At 44.0% G+C, this 12,079-nt stretch overlaps 1 protein-coding gene across 1 annotated transcript; it reads left to right on the top strand.

The window, feature by feature from the left end:
• Window positions 1–3,429: 3,429 nt before the first annotated feature.
• On the top strand, window positions 3,430–11,718 carry SMTNL2 (smoothelin-like 2; the record flags this gene model as incomplete). The annotated part of the gene is given in 7 exon segments (XM_010159356.1): window positions 3,430–3,517; window positions 4,255–4,494; window positions 6,844–6,919; window positions 8,109–8,279; window positions 8,850–8,967; window positions 10,184–10,335; window positions 11,499–11,718. Coding segments are annotated over 7 exon segments (972 nt in total), but the record flags the coding sequence as incomplete, so codon positions are not given.
• Between the last annotated feature and the right edge of the window lie 361 nt (window positions 11,719–12,079).

The raw sequence follows: 12,079 nt of genomic DNA, 5'->3' as shown, positions 1-12,079 counted from the left end.
CCTGGTATCAGTTTCTTCCCCAGCACTGTTGGCCAGAATGAGATAGTCAGGTTTGCATAAAACGGATTAATGCAGCACCTGTCACTGCGTTAGGAAGCCAGTTCAGGGTGTAGGATGCTACGTGATCTTTGCAGTGCCCACCTCATTTGCCTGTTGTGCTCACTGCCACTCCCCCGGAGTAGAGAGCAGATGCCTGTTCACAGTCCGCACAGGCACGCACCATGTTTGGGTCATAATGGCTGGCACGATGGTAGAACAGCTTAACTGTATGCCCCGGGTACATCCTAGGGAGCTGCATTAGCTGTGCTTCGCATTTCAGTTCTGGGTATGGGTAATACATGCCTACTAGGGTATCGGTTACACCACAATACAGCAACAAAGTTCTGAACCCCTGAGTCTTTGTGGTTCGTATAATTAATATTTGGTGAAATCTTCTCGAGTTAACCCTGGCAGCTGGTGATAATTGAATTGACTCATGCGTCGTACCTTCTTCTTGACAAATAACATTATTCTGAAACTTTGACATTTTCACAAATTAAAAGATCTGGATGCAACAACACAGATCCAGTTTAGCGTCAGTCAGTCAGACTGTGCGTGCGTGTGGAAGCCTTCCCTGTGGGGAGAGCAGGTGGTATAAAAATGAAAAGTATTCTTGATTACCAGGAGAGACACATGGTATTTTAAAGAAGTTGGTCTTCTGGTGAGGTGTCGTGAAAAAAGTTTGCAGACCGGCTTTGCAAAAGAAGGCTCTTTTTGGGCCTAAGCTGACTAACTGTCTAAAGAGTGCAGCTTTGGATGTGAGCTCTTCTGAAAACCTGGTTGTAATGCAGCTGCTAAATGGAAGAGATCCCACAAAATGAGTGGAGCCTACATAGCTGAACTGTAGTGCTTTTGCTTGTAAGAAAACATCAGTGCTGGGAAAGAGGGAGAAGTTCTGAATGTTCCAACTTCCCCAATCTCGTTTATTTTCCTTTCTTTTTAAATAAGAAGTATAGAGCAAAATTAAAACAAAGCAAACATTCTCCTTGTTTGGATTGATACACTGAATTTAATTAGGGATTTGATTTGTCCAGCTGGCAGCGTGTCTGACGGCGGGCTCTGGAATGGACACTCCGACTCCTGCTGTCTTGGGTGCACCGACGCCGTCACTGGGCATCAGTGGAAATCTGGCGGTCTTGTTAAGGGGCTAAGCCACCTTGTGCCAAAACATAGTGTTGTGCGTGGTTGGTTGGTTGGTTGAGTGGTGGTGGTTGGTGTGGGTTTGGGGTTTTGTTTGTTTGTTTTTAAAAAGGCAGCCTCTCCTATACATTTTGATGGTAAACAGACTAAGGAATGTTTTGGCTCATCATACAACCTCTGTGCTCTTATCTAGTGGAGCACGTGCATGTATATAGAACCCCAGGAAGACCACTGACTTAGAAATTAGACAAGAGAATTAGATGGAAGATCCTGGCTGAGAAACCTTTAAAAGTTGTCTTTTCTGAGACTACATCTTCCACATGCTCAGGGAGTCTCCAGTCCTCTTCTGAACTTGGTATTGCCTTGTTTGAAAATCCAGGTGATCGTATCCCTTTTCCTCCCCTAGCATAGAAAAAAATTACATGAGACTGACCCCAGGTTAAAAAATACTATACAACCCAATAGAATAAAATGCCCCGTCCAAGCCAAGCCTCAAAGACTCTGCTGTATCAGTGTCTTGCTGCCATTCCTTTCTGTGGTTTATTGTAATACATCCTTGTAAGGCACTTGCTTACAGGGCAGTAAGTCCTCGTCTTGTAGTCAGGGTAATGGGGGTTATGCTGTCATCTTGAAAAACCTGGATACCAAGTGTGATCTGGGAATGTAGGGCCCAACCTTAAAGAAAAGAGAAGGATTTTCCTTGACTTTTTAGTAGTGTAGGCATGGAGCTCAAATTCTGCTCTGTACACCTGTTCCATTGAAATCTGTTGGGAGACAACTGTAGACGCTGCGATGAAGCTGTGTTCAGGCTGCCTTGCTGTAATCTAATACTGGTGAACAAATTCTTAGCAATATCTCGGACCATAGTTACCAGGAGTTGAGTGGGATTTGTACTTGTACTGGTATCTCAAGTAATGGACATGAAAATGGTCTGTGCACTCTGCAACAAGATTAAATGCTTTTAAAAAATCTCAAAGGCGCATTAACGTGGTTGTCTGGTGTTCTTAATTAAGTTGGGGTGAGTGTAAACACATGCATCACACACAGCAGACAAGTTCCAAGAAGCTGCTTTTTTTTGTTGTTTTTGGTTTATCTTGGATTGATCATGCAGTTTCTGTATTTTACATGAGATATATTTTTCCACCCTGTAAATAAATTATTCCATAATTTGAGATGAAGCTATGGAGTAAATAAGTAAAACCAAACCACCAGTTCGCTCCATATTTCCTGTGAACAAAAAGCAGAGACGAAAAAGTTACTATGTGTATAGACCCTGCCTATTTCCTGTTATGTTCTGTTGTTTTTACACTCACCTGCAGTATGAAGCCTTCAGTATCTTTTTTTTTCTTTCTGTCTTAAAAACCCCAAACCAAAACTTGTTTGGATTGAGTTGATATGAAGTTTGTATTTTAAATGCAGATTACAGATTTTTTTCCTTTATTTTATTCATAAAAGTTTTGGTAGTTAGGTGTCTGTCTAGAATAAATTAAAACTTTTTTATAGAAATTGTGTTGGGGAATTTCACTCTACTGCTTATATTTGCCACATCATGGAAGCTACGTTTTTTAATTGAAGTAATGGTGTGTCTGTGAAACAGTTTCTTAGTTTCTGCAGCCAAAAATCACGTAGTTCCTCTGGATCTTTTTGGCATGCCCACAAACCAACTGAAAAAAAACCCAACAAAACCAAACCAACAAACCAAAACAAACAAACAAACAAAACCCCCAAAAAATTCTTGGCTGATTTTTCTGGAATTATATCGGTAAACGTCATGGGAAAAAATTGGTGCTTTTCCCAGGACAAAACTGTCCGTACAGGAGCTGCAGATTACAATGCAGCTGTAAATTCTAGGATCATACGTGCTTTACGTAATACTATTACAATGTTATCTGAATGTCATACTTTTCCTCCAGCAAACAGAAAAAAACTGCAGAACATCGAGCTTTTAATGCAATCTCAATCTCCCCGCTGTTTATCACCTCCACAGGGATGGTGATGCCCTTATCTAACATAAGTGGGAGACTCCTCCTGGGTGGATGGCGTGTGTGGGGACAAGCATGGGGAGGTTGATAGGAGCCCTGCGCTGCCAGTGCTCAGTGTGCAGGTTTGGCCCTTGCGGTTAGGGAACTGCCCCCGTGTGCTGTGGTCACTAGCACAAGGCAGACCTGTTCGTGGCAGGGGGTTCTGGCGTTCTTTAACTGTTGCTGCGGTTTGAAATTTGACTGTCGTGTCTCTTGTCTGTTCTGACAGAGCGTAGACCTGGATGACCACCACAAACCTGAGTTTAGAAGAGTTTTTAGTTCTCCCATCATTGAAAATGGGCATCAGTCTTCATCAGGTAAGAACAGGGCATGAAATGAAGTAGCAATAATTGTAAAATACCTGATCCTGGCAGTCACAGAGCAGCTCTTACATGTTGGAATCATTAGAATCTGCTGTGGTTTCAGCAAGGATATTGTACTGTGGCACTGATACCATTTACCTTTATTTCCCAGCTAGTTTACCTTTTAAACTTTACTGTTAAACGTGCGCTATGGTGTTTCATAAATTAGAGACTATTGCTGTCACATTATGTTGGGGCACTAGTAATCACAAGGCCTGCTGTTCTGGGTGCTGTTGTAGCCTTGCATCCCAAAACATTTTGCAAATTACCTGTCTGCTTCCATCATCCCTCAGCAAAGGAAGGACTTACCATCTCCATTTTTGAGAAACCCGAGGCATGCAGCATTTCATAAAACCATGAAAAGAACAAAAATGCTGTCTCCTAACCTATGGCAAGGGACTGGGGGCAGGGGCTGCACAGAGGAGTTGTGCAGGTGCAGATGCTGGTGGATTAATGGTCTGAAGAAGTTGTTCTTGCTGAGATTCGTCTAGGACAGGTACGATAGCTGCAAGGATCACTTACATGGGTTGTTACTGCGTGCTGTAAATGGTGTAATGTCCCACAGGGAGAATCAGGTGGAATAATTAGGTGGAATATTGTAAAATAAAGTTGTTGCGTGGAAACTGGTTTGTAACTTTGTTAAAATCTGCAAATAAATTTACCTCCTCTCTTCTTGCCTTTTTCTTCACTAGGTCAGGCAAAAGTCTCCCATGAACTGACCTCTTCTCACACGTCGGACTCTTCCCCTGAAGCCCATGCTCCTGCAGTCACCTTACAGATGCCCCACCTTCCCGTTACTGCAGTAACCAGGATCTCAGAGAAGTTTTCAGGGGAGACCACCAGTTAAGCAGGAACAACCAATGCGTCCGCTGGCCTGCTGGGACAGAGCAAGAGCAAAAATGCGATGGGAGTGAAAACTTCCAGCCAGTCAGGTAAAAGAGTCAAAAATGATGTTTGCTGAAGCTGTGTCCCATTTCTTTACTTCAAGAAACTGGTGCTACAGGGGTTGTACTGTGACCAGCGGTAATTATGTAAACCTCGCTTCTACGGCTCCTTATCTCATGATGGGGCACTGATTTAGGATATTGTAGGTCCTAGGTGGAGCTTTAAGCTGTAATATCACATCTGCTGGGAATTTTTGCTGCCTAATACAGCTGAGTTCATAGTGCAGGCTGTCCTGTAGCACAGTTACTGAATAAGTGTCTATTCAATATGACCAGCTATTGTGACAAAATTTGCAGGAGTTTTAGTGCTTTGAGACCTGAGGCCCCTTGAGAAGTTAGGCAGATATTTGGCTAACAGGTTCAACAGTCATTTGGAGGGAGGAATGACCAGCAGCAAACTGACACATATACACGAGTCAGAGTGATTGCAGAATCTTATTTATATCTAAACTGGGTTAAAAAAACCAAACCAAAACCACAACTCATTTCATTTTACATTGAAGTCATTCATCTTTGAGCTGTATTTCATGTGCGTTTAGTGACGGTGACACTTACAGATCACACTATATGTATGGGTTAGAAATTGCAGAGAGAGACCAGATGGAATTGCCAGCAAGAGATAGGGATTATTCTTTCATCTTTTTATCTTACTATAGCTAAGAATATAGCAAAGCCTTCCTTTGTCTTTTTTTCCTGCTGTTTCAGTGAAGGCTTGGAATTCAAGTATGGTGAGAACAATGGGTTCATCTGCCACTGGAGGTGAGTGCTCCTATCAGTGTGTCCTTATGCAGCACTGATTGAGAGGGGTTCCATACTCCATGTCTGGGGAATTCAGATCTGAACATGTCATTCCGATGAGCAGGTGCATGGTGCTATTAAAATTGCTAACACGACTGCATGCAGATTCAGTTTCCCAGGTATTGTGAAAACTTGTTCTGCTCTATCAGATTCTCAGTCAGCTCCAAGCGAGTGGTACTCAGCCTTATTTGCACAGTGGTGTACATGTGTGCTCTTAAGCAGCCTTTGCAGTGGAAACAACAGGCCTCAGAAAAGTGTGGCGGAGCAGGCAGTTTGAGCAGTGGATTTCAGCTGACCAGGGGGAAAACTGTGGCTGAATGCAAGGTAATAGCAGTTGGAAAGTGGTGGGTCCACCCTATGGAGGTTGAAGCAAATTCCTTTTAGCAGAATAGCAGTAAGAAGTCTCCTTCATATATGAATGTGTGAGAGGACATAAAATGCCTTTAATGATTTTCAGTTGCAGTCAAAGTAGGTGAGTTGAGCTCTGTCCAAAAGTACTTCTGATCCCTGTCACCAGGCTGTTACTGTGCACACAATGTACTGGCATTTCGCAGTGATCTCAAGTGTCAACCTTAGCAAAGATGTAGCTCATCCAGAACAGGGATCACACGCCTCTTTAGCTTAGAACCTCGGAGATTTGCACAAATATCTGGCAATTGTTTCTCGTCCCAAATGTGTCACGTGTGTATGCTGACATTTACCAGGGTATTTTATGTGAGAAGTCTAGTTCTTCTGGATCCCTTCTACAAGCAGTGGGGAGAGTTCAGCATTTTCAGAGTGATTTGAACGGGGATCTGGTTGGATTGCTTCTAAGATATCAGTCTGTCTTCTTCGTGTGTAAAAGGAGCCCTCAATAAATGAGTTGCTGGCTTATGTGGCAAGTTTTGGCTTTAGTGTGTTAAAACTGGGCAAGCCACTCCACTGTTCTGCATTGACAGAGCATAGCTGGTGTCCAGAGCTGGGTGAAGGACAAAAGGCAGAACATAAGGGTGCGGGGAGGAAGAAGCAAAGCTGATTTCAAGCCACCTTTGCAACCTTTGGAGTCTCTTCTACTTTACAAACTGAAATGTTTCCTGGTGGAAATTAGGTAATTTAAATTACGCTCTCAGTCGTGGCAGACTTCCCAGGACTCCATATGTCTGCCAGAATGACCGTTGCAAGCTGAGCTGTAGCACCATCTCTTCCTTTCACTGAAATATCCATGGCAGTGTGCCCTTCTCTGGGGTCTGCACAAGAACCTGAAATGATCCAGCCTTCCCAGTGCAGTTTTATCAAAGGCATCCTCTCGTGGCCCTTTCTGGTATGTTTACACCACCCTTGCTGCAGTGCCACAGGTTTGCAGAGGGATTGAAACCCTGGGCAAAATCCCTTCCCAGCTTGTGAGTGATACTGGAAGTTAGACAGAGGCATGCAGCTTTTCACTGTGGTGTGTAAAAATCACTGCATGGCTGTCTCTCAGGGAATGGTTTGAAAATGTGTGAGGAACGCAGATAAAAGAAGGTTCTGCCCTGATGCATCTTTTTTCCTGCTTTTGTACAGAGAATACCACTTCTGTCACTAAGTCTGTCTCAACTGTGAGCTATGGGACAAGTAGTGGAACGAAAACTGGTGAAAGGTATGCATTTTTATGACATTTTGTTAGGTCGTTGTGGTCAGGACACTCTCAAGGGATAGGTGTGCTGCTGGCTTGGAGAATAGGTGAGTCGCAGGTGCTGTATTTTAAGCCCATTAAAGGTTGTGAGCTTTCCTAGGGGCTAAGTGGAACAGAGATGGGAAGGGATAAATATCTTTTGTCGAGCAGTTTAAAGCACACCTAACTGTGGACTTCAGCATTGTTAGTGTAGTCAGTAGAACCCTCAGTGCCAGCGGTGGATTTTTGTTTGAAGGAGGAAGTTGTCAGGCTCTTTAAAAACACTTTTAAAAATACTCAGCTGTGGTGAAATTTGTACTTTGGGCTTATTTTTGGAAACCAACATATGACTGCTATCAAATGCACATCAAGAAAAATGGGAGGGCAGCCAATTTAAATCTCTTAAATCGGGCTTGCATTTGCCATGGAAATTATCCCAAATTTGGCATTTCTTCTGAGTTAGTTCCAACTTCAGCTCTTTGATATTGGATTCATGATACGCTGAGAACCCTAGAGAACTTGCTGCCAGATCTGACCTCCATCTGTACCAGAAATTAACGTGTGACACTGCTGTCATTGCTCTTTGCCTCAGTTTCCCCATCTTGTCATGGGGATCATTTCCAAATGTGATGTGTGGCTTACTTCATTAATGCTGGTGAGCTGGTTTATGGCCCAAATAAACACAAATTAGAATACAGTCCTAAATTTCTCCCTCAAATTACCAGCTTGCGGTCAGTGAATTGACACTGACATGAGCTCAGGATTCTGTGTACTGTAAGTACAAATTTTAAAAGTACTTTCTGAATGATTCTTCATGTTCCATTTTTAAAATGTGGCTTACCCTCCAGGAACCCCAAAATTGGAAATCAAAGGGATTTAGTGCTCCTGTTTGGCCACAAAATTGTTGTTTTACTCAGTGCTGTAAAGCATCCGTGACTTGTCCAGCTATGTCTCATTTGTAAAAGTACCTTAGACTCTTCTATGCTTAAGTGCTGTAGTCTGTCGATAAAACTTTGACTTCTACTTAAATTGCTTTTGGCTCACTCGGGCCCTCTTGAAAAGGCTGGTTTGGGAGGTTTAGGGTAGGCAACAGTTGGGACTTTATGCTGACTGCTGGCACTGCGGAGAGTTGTGTTTAGTTTAACCACACACTTTTCATGTTCTGTTTCTCCAGTGCCACTGAGAGTCGCTGTGATGTGACCCCCAGCTCTCACTCCTCTCCTCCCACTGCACATCGCCAGGTTGAAAGACGACGCGAACTGGTGCGGTCTCAGACGCTCCCACGGACTACAGGAACACAGGCCAGGAAAGCACTTTTTGAGAAATTTGAACAGGATGGTGGAAAGTACGTCACACCCCTTGTCTCCAGAATGGGTTTGTTAACGGGAAGCTAATTTGTCAGTTATTACCAGCAGAGAACATCTGGGTGGGAGGACTCTCTCCCAGCAGGGTATTGAGCTAAGGGACAGCATGAGGTCGTGTATAGCTTTGCTGACCTCGCAGACTGAGCCCTGGAAATTCACAGCTACAGGTTCCTCTGGCTCTGGAGCTGTTCAGCTGAAGAAGCAGGTGCCTTATATCAGGAAAGAGAGCTGTGAAAGCTCCTTCTCCATCGTAAGAGCCTGGGAATATAGTGACTTTCCAATGCCGTGCATTAAGTACCAAAACCAGGGACTCTTCTTCACGCACCGTGATGGGGGTGTGGTTTAAACAGAAGAGGGCTTTAGTGAATCCTAGCTTTAGTGAAATGAAAACACGTTTTTCTTGCAGGACCAACAAGTTGAAGTTTCAGTAACATGTTTCTCAAATATCACCTGGGTAGGGGCTGACTGGGCAAGGTTGCCTGGATGTTGCTGCCAAGTAGCTTTAAGTTTTTCTAGGAAGTAATTTAATCTGGTCTCTGTTAATTTTCCAGAGGAAAAGGACAATCCAGAGCTAAACTGAAGAGGTCGCAGAGTTTTGCGGTTGCCAGCGCTAGCAGCATTAAACAAATTCTGCTAGACTGGTGTCGTTCAAAAACCATAGGATACAAGGTGAAGCACTTCCATCTTTCTCTTTTTCAGGAGAATTTGCCAAAAAAACGTACTCAAAAAGTGAATGTAAAACATGTCTAGACAATGAGTTCACTTCCTCAGGGTTGTCAAGTTTTGTGCAGGTAACGCAAACATCGTGGTTTGCATGGGCAGCACTTCCAGACAGTGATTGCATGAGTGAGATTCTGTACATCTGTCAAAGCAAAGCATTAGTGTTTGAAAGCCTAAATTTTTGTGCTTATGGATGTAACTTCAGTATACACTCACACATTTTTTTTCTTAGTGGCAGGCCATGATTTTTTGCATTGTCATTATGTGTCACAGAATCACATAACGGTTTGGGCTGGAAGGGACCTTAAAGCCCATCTAGTTCTAACCCCCTGCCATGGGCAGGGACACCTTCCACTAACCAGGTTGCTCCAAGCCTCATCCAGCCTGGCCTTGGACACTTCCAGGGATGGGGCATCCACAGCTTCTCTGGGCAACCTGTCCCAGCGCCTCCCCACCCTCTCCGGGCAGAACTTCTTCCTGATATCTAATCTAACCCTCCCTGCTTTCAATTTAAACCCGTCCCCCCTTGTCCTGTCACTACAGGCCCTTGTAAAAAGTTCCCCCCAGCTTCCCTGTAGCCCCTTCAGGCACTGGAAGGGCCTGTAGGGACTCCCCGGACCCTTCTCTTCTCCAGGCTGAAGAAGCCCAATTCTCACAGCCTGTCCCCATGGCAGAGGGGCTCCAGCCCCCTGAGCATCTTCGTGGCCTCCTCTGGACTCGCTCCCACTGGTCAACATCCTTCTGATGTTGAGGGCTTGTGTTACAGCCAGAAAATGAACCATTCTTCAGCTGTCAATACTTCCCGGGGATAAGCAGTGTCCTTAGCTTCCGCAGATACTGAGCTGGTGCACTGGGCCCGCTCCATAGCTCACGGACATGGACAAGATTCTTCCCGGTATTTTCAGTGGGCTTTGGATCAGGGACCTTGACTGTGTGTCTGCTCTGCACCTGGACATTTCAGGCAAAAGGCTTTCATTGCTGAGCATGACCTTTTTTCTCAGAATACAGATAATGGAAATGCAAAGAGGGGAAGAAAACCACAAAGCCTGTGCACTGTTGCTTTGGTTAGTGGGGGAGAAGGGCAGAAAACTGCAGTGAGCAAAAGCAGCTGCTCTTCCCTGTCCCCTCTGCTGCATTAACATGTATGGTTTTTTCATCACGACAGCACATTGATCTCCAGAATTTCTCCTCAAGCTGGAATGATGGGATGGCATTCTGTGCTCTTGTGCATTCTTTCTTTCCTGAAGCTTTTGATTATAATAAGCTTGATCCAGCTAATCGCAAGCAGAACTTTGAGCTGGCTTTCACCATGGCTGAGTGAGTATCGCATTAGATCTCTGTGAAGTGCTTCCAGTTCAAGTTTAATGTGGCTGAGCAGAAGAGTTTAATCATTATTGTAGATCCTGCATCACCAGCTGACATGCATCATGCCAAAAAAGATAATAAAGCTCTAAACAGAGAATGCGTAGAACAGGAGTCTTGGCAATGCAAAATCAGAGGTGGTTTTACCAGGTACAGGCTAATTCTCTGGAGTCCAGTGTTCAGGTCTTTCACAGTCTTCAGGCAGTACTTGAATTCTGCCTTCTCACCTCTGTGATTCTCACCAGCCCTAGCACTGACACACTAAGCTTGAGAAATCAGCCTCATGAGTTGTGCTTGGACAGAACAGGATAAAACCCTACTTGTCTCAGTGTTTGGTGGGTATTATTATTATTAATTATTATTATTTTGTTCTAGAAGTAATGAATGTTTCTTAATGAATTTGCCAGTATCACTCATAAAAAAGAAAGTTGAGTTCACAGAGCACAAGGCATCTAGTGTTACTGACAGGCCATAGGAACTGGGTCTACAACTTGTCGTTTCTGAGCCAATCCCACCTGCTTGATACCTGATTTGAATTTGAGGCATGTTAATCTATCCATCCAGCTTCTGGAAAAAACGTGACCCCTGAATGGCAGGAGCAAGTAGATTGACTTTTGGAATTGCCTTTTTGCTGGTCCAGATCTCAGTCAGGCCTCTGCTCTCCATCCTGATCACCTGAGATTGTTGTCCAAGTCACACCTGGAAGATGTGTTGGTAGAGAACAAGTAATTACAGCCACATGGGCCTTCACTGGCACATCTCATTGCTTGTGTTTTCCCATTTTTTTGGAGCGGCCTATGTAATAACCAGAAGAACTCATGTTTTGCAAACTTGTATGACCCTGCTTACTGAGACTTGGGCAGAGGAATGTGAGATTGGGATACAAGCTACAGATGTCAGGAATGTGACAATCAGTGTGTGTGGGGGAAAACCCAAACCAAAAATAACAATCTCCAACCTGAGCCTGACCATTTCATTGTGAAATGAAATGTTGCTGATAAACCTCTGGATTTCTTAAATGCCTCAGTGATGCTCAGAGCAGCAAGTGAATCTTGGAAGTAGTTACAGGCCTTAGATTTAACTCTTGATTTGCTGTGTCTGTTGTATTACTCCTACAGGAAAATGGCTCACTGCGATCGTTTGATAGAAGTGGATGACATGATGATGATGGGTCACAGGCCAGATCCCATGTGTGTCTTCACCTATGTCCAGTCTCTGTACAATCATCTACGACGCTTTGAGTGAAACCATCAACACCTCTCCAGCCAGAAGGGTCAAGTACAGTATGCTAATGGGAAGCGTGATGTTTTTGCAAATGAACAGAGTGTTATTTCTTGCTTTTTACTGTCCCTTTGTTTATACTCACCTGTGTGGCTGGCTGACTGAAGTGTTGCTGAGCAGCGCCCCAAGTGTTGATCACATCAGCATGTCAGTAATACAGACATATGTTTGAAAAAAGACAAAAGATAGAGAAAGGCAAATGCTGTCGTTTTGGTGCTAGTAGTAGGTTGGATTTTTAATGCTCTTGTGTTTAAGGATCACAGGAAGATAATTTGCTGCTCCTATCTCTGTTAGGCTGGGGACACAGTTTTATGCAGTGCCAGGTAACTGCTACGAAGGTGTTCCCTCTTAAAATGCAGGTAAAACACCGGAAGGCAGCACCTTCGGTTTCATTCTCTGTTGAGCACGGCACACAAGA

The sequence above is a fragment of the Eurypyga helias genome, unplaced genomic scaffold, assembly GCF_000690775.1.
Source record: "Eurypyga helias isolate BGI_N326 unplaced genomic scaffold, ASM69077v1 scaffold24019, whole genome shotgun sequence".
NCBI lineage: Eukaryota > Metazoa > Chordata > Aves > Eurypygiformes > Eurypygidae > Eurypyga > Eurypyga helias.
Note: the sequence above shows the minus strand (reverse complement) of the source record. Positions and strands in the feature narration are given on the sequence as shown.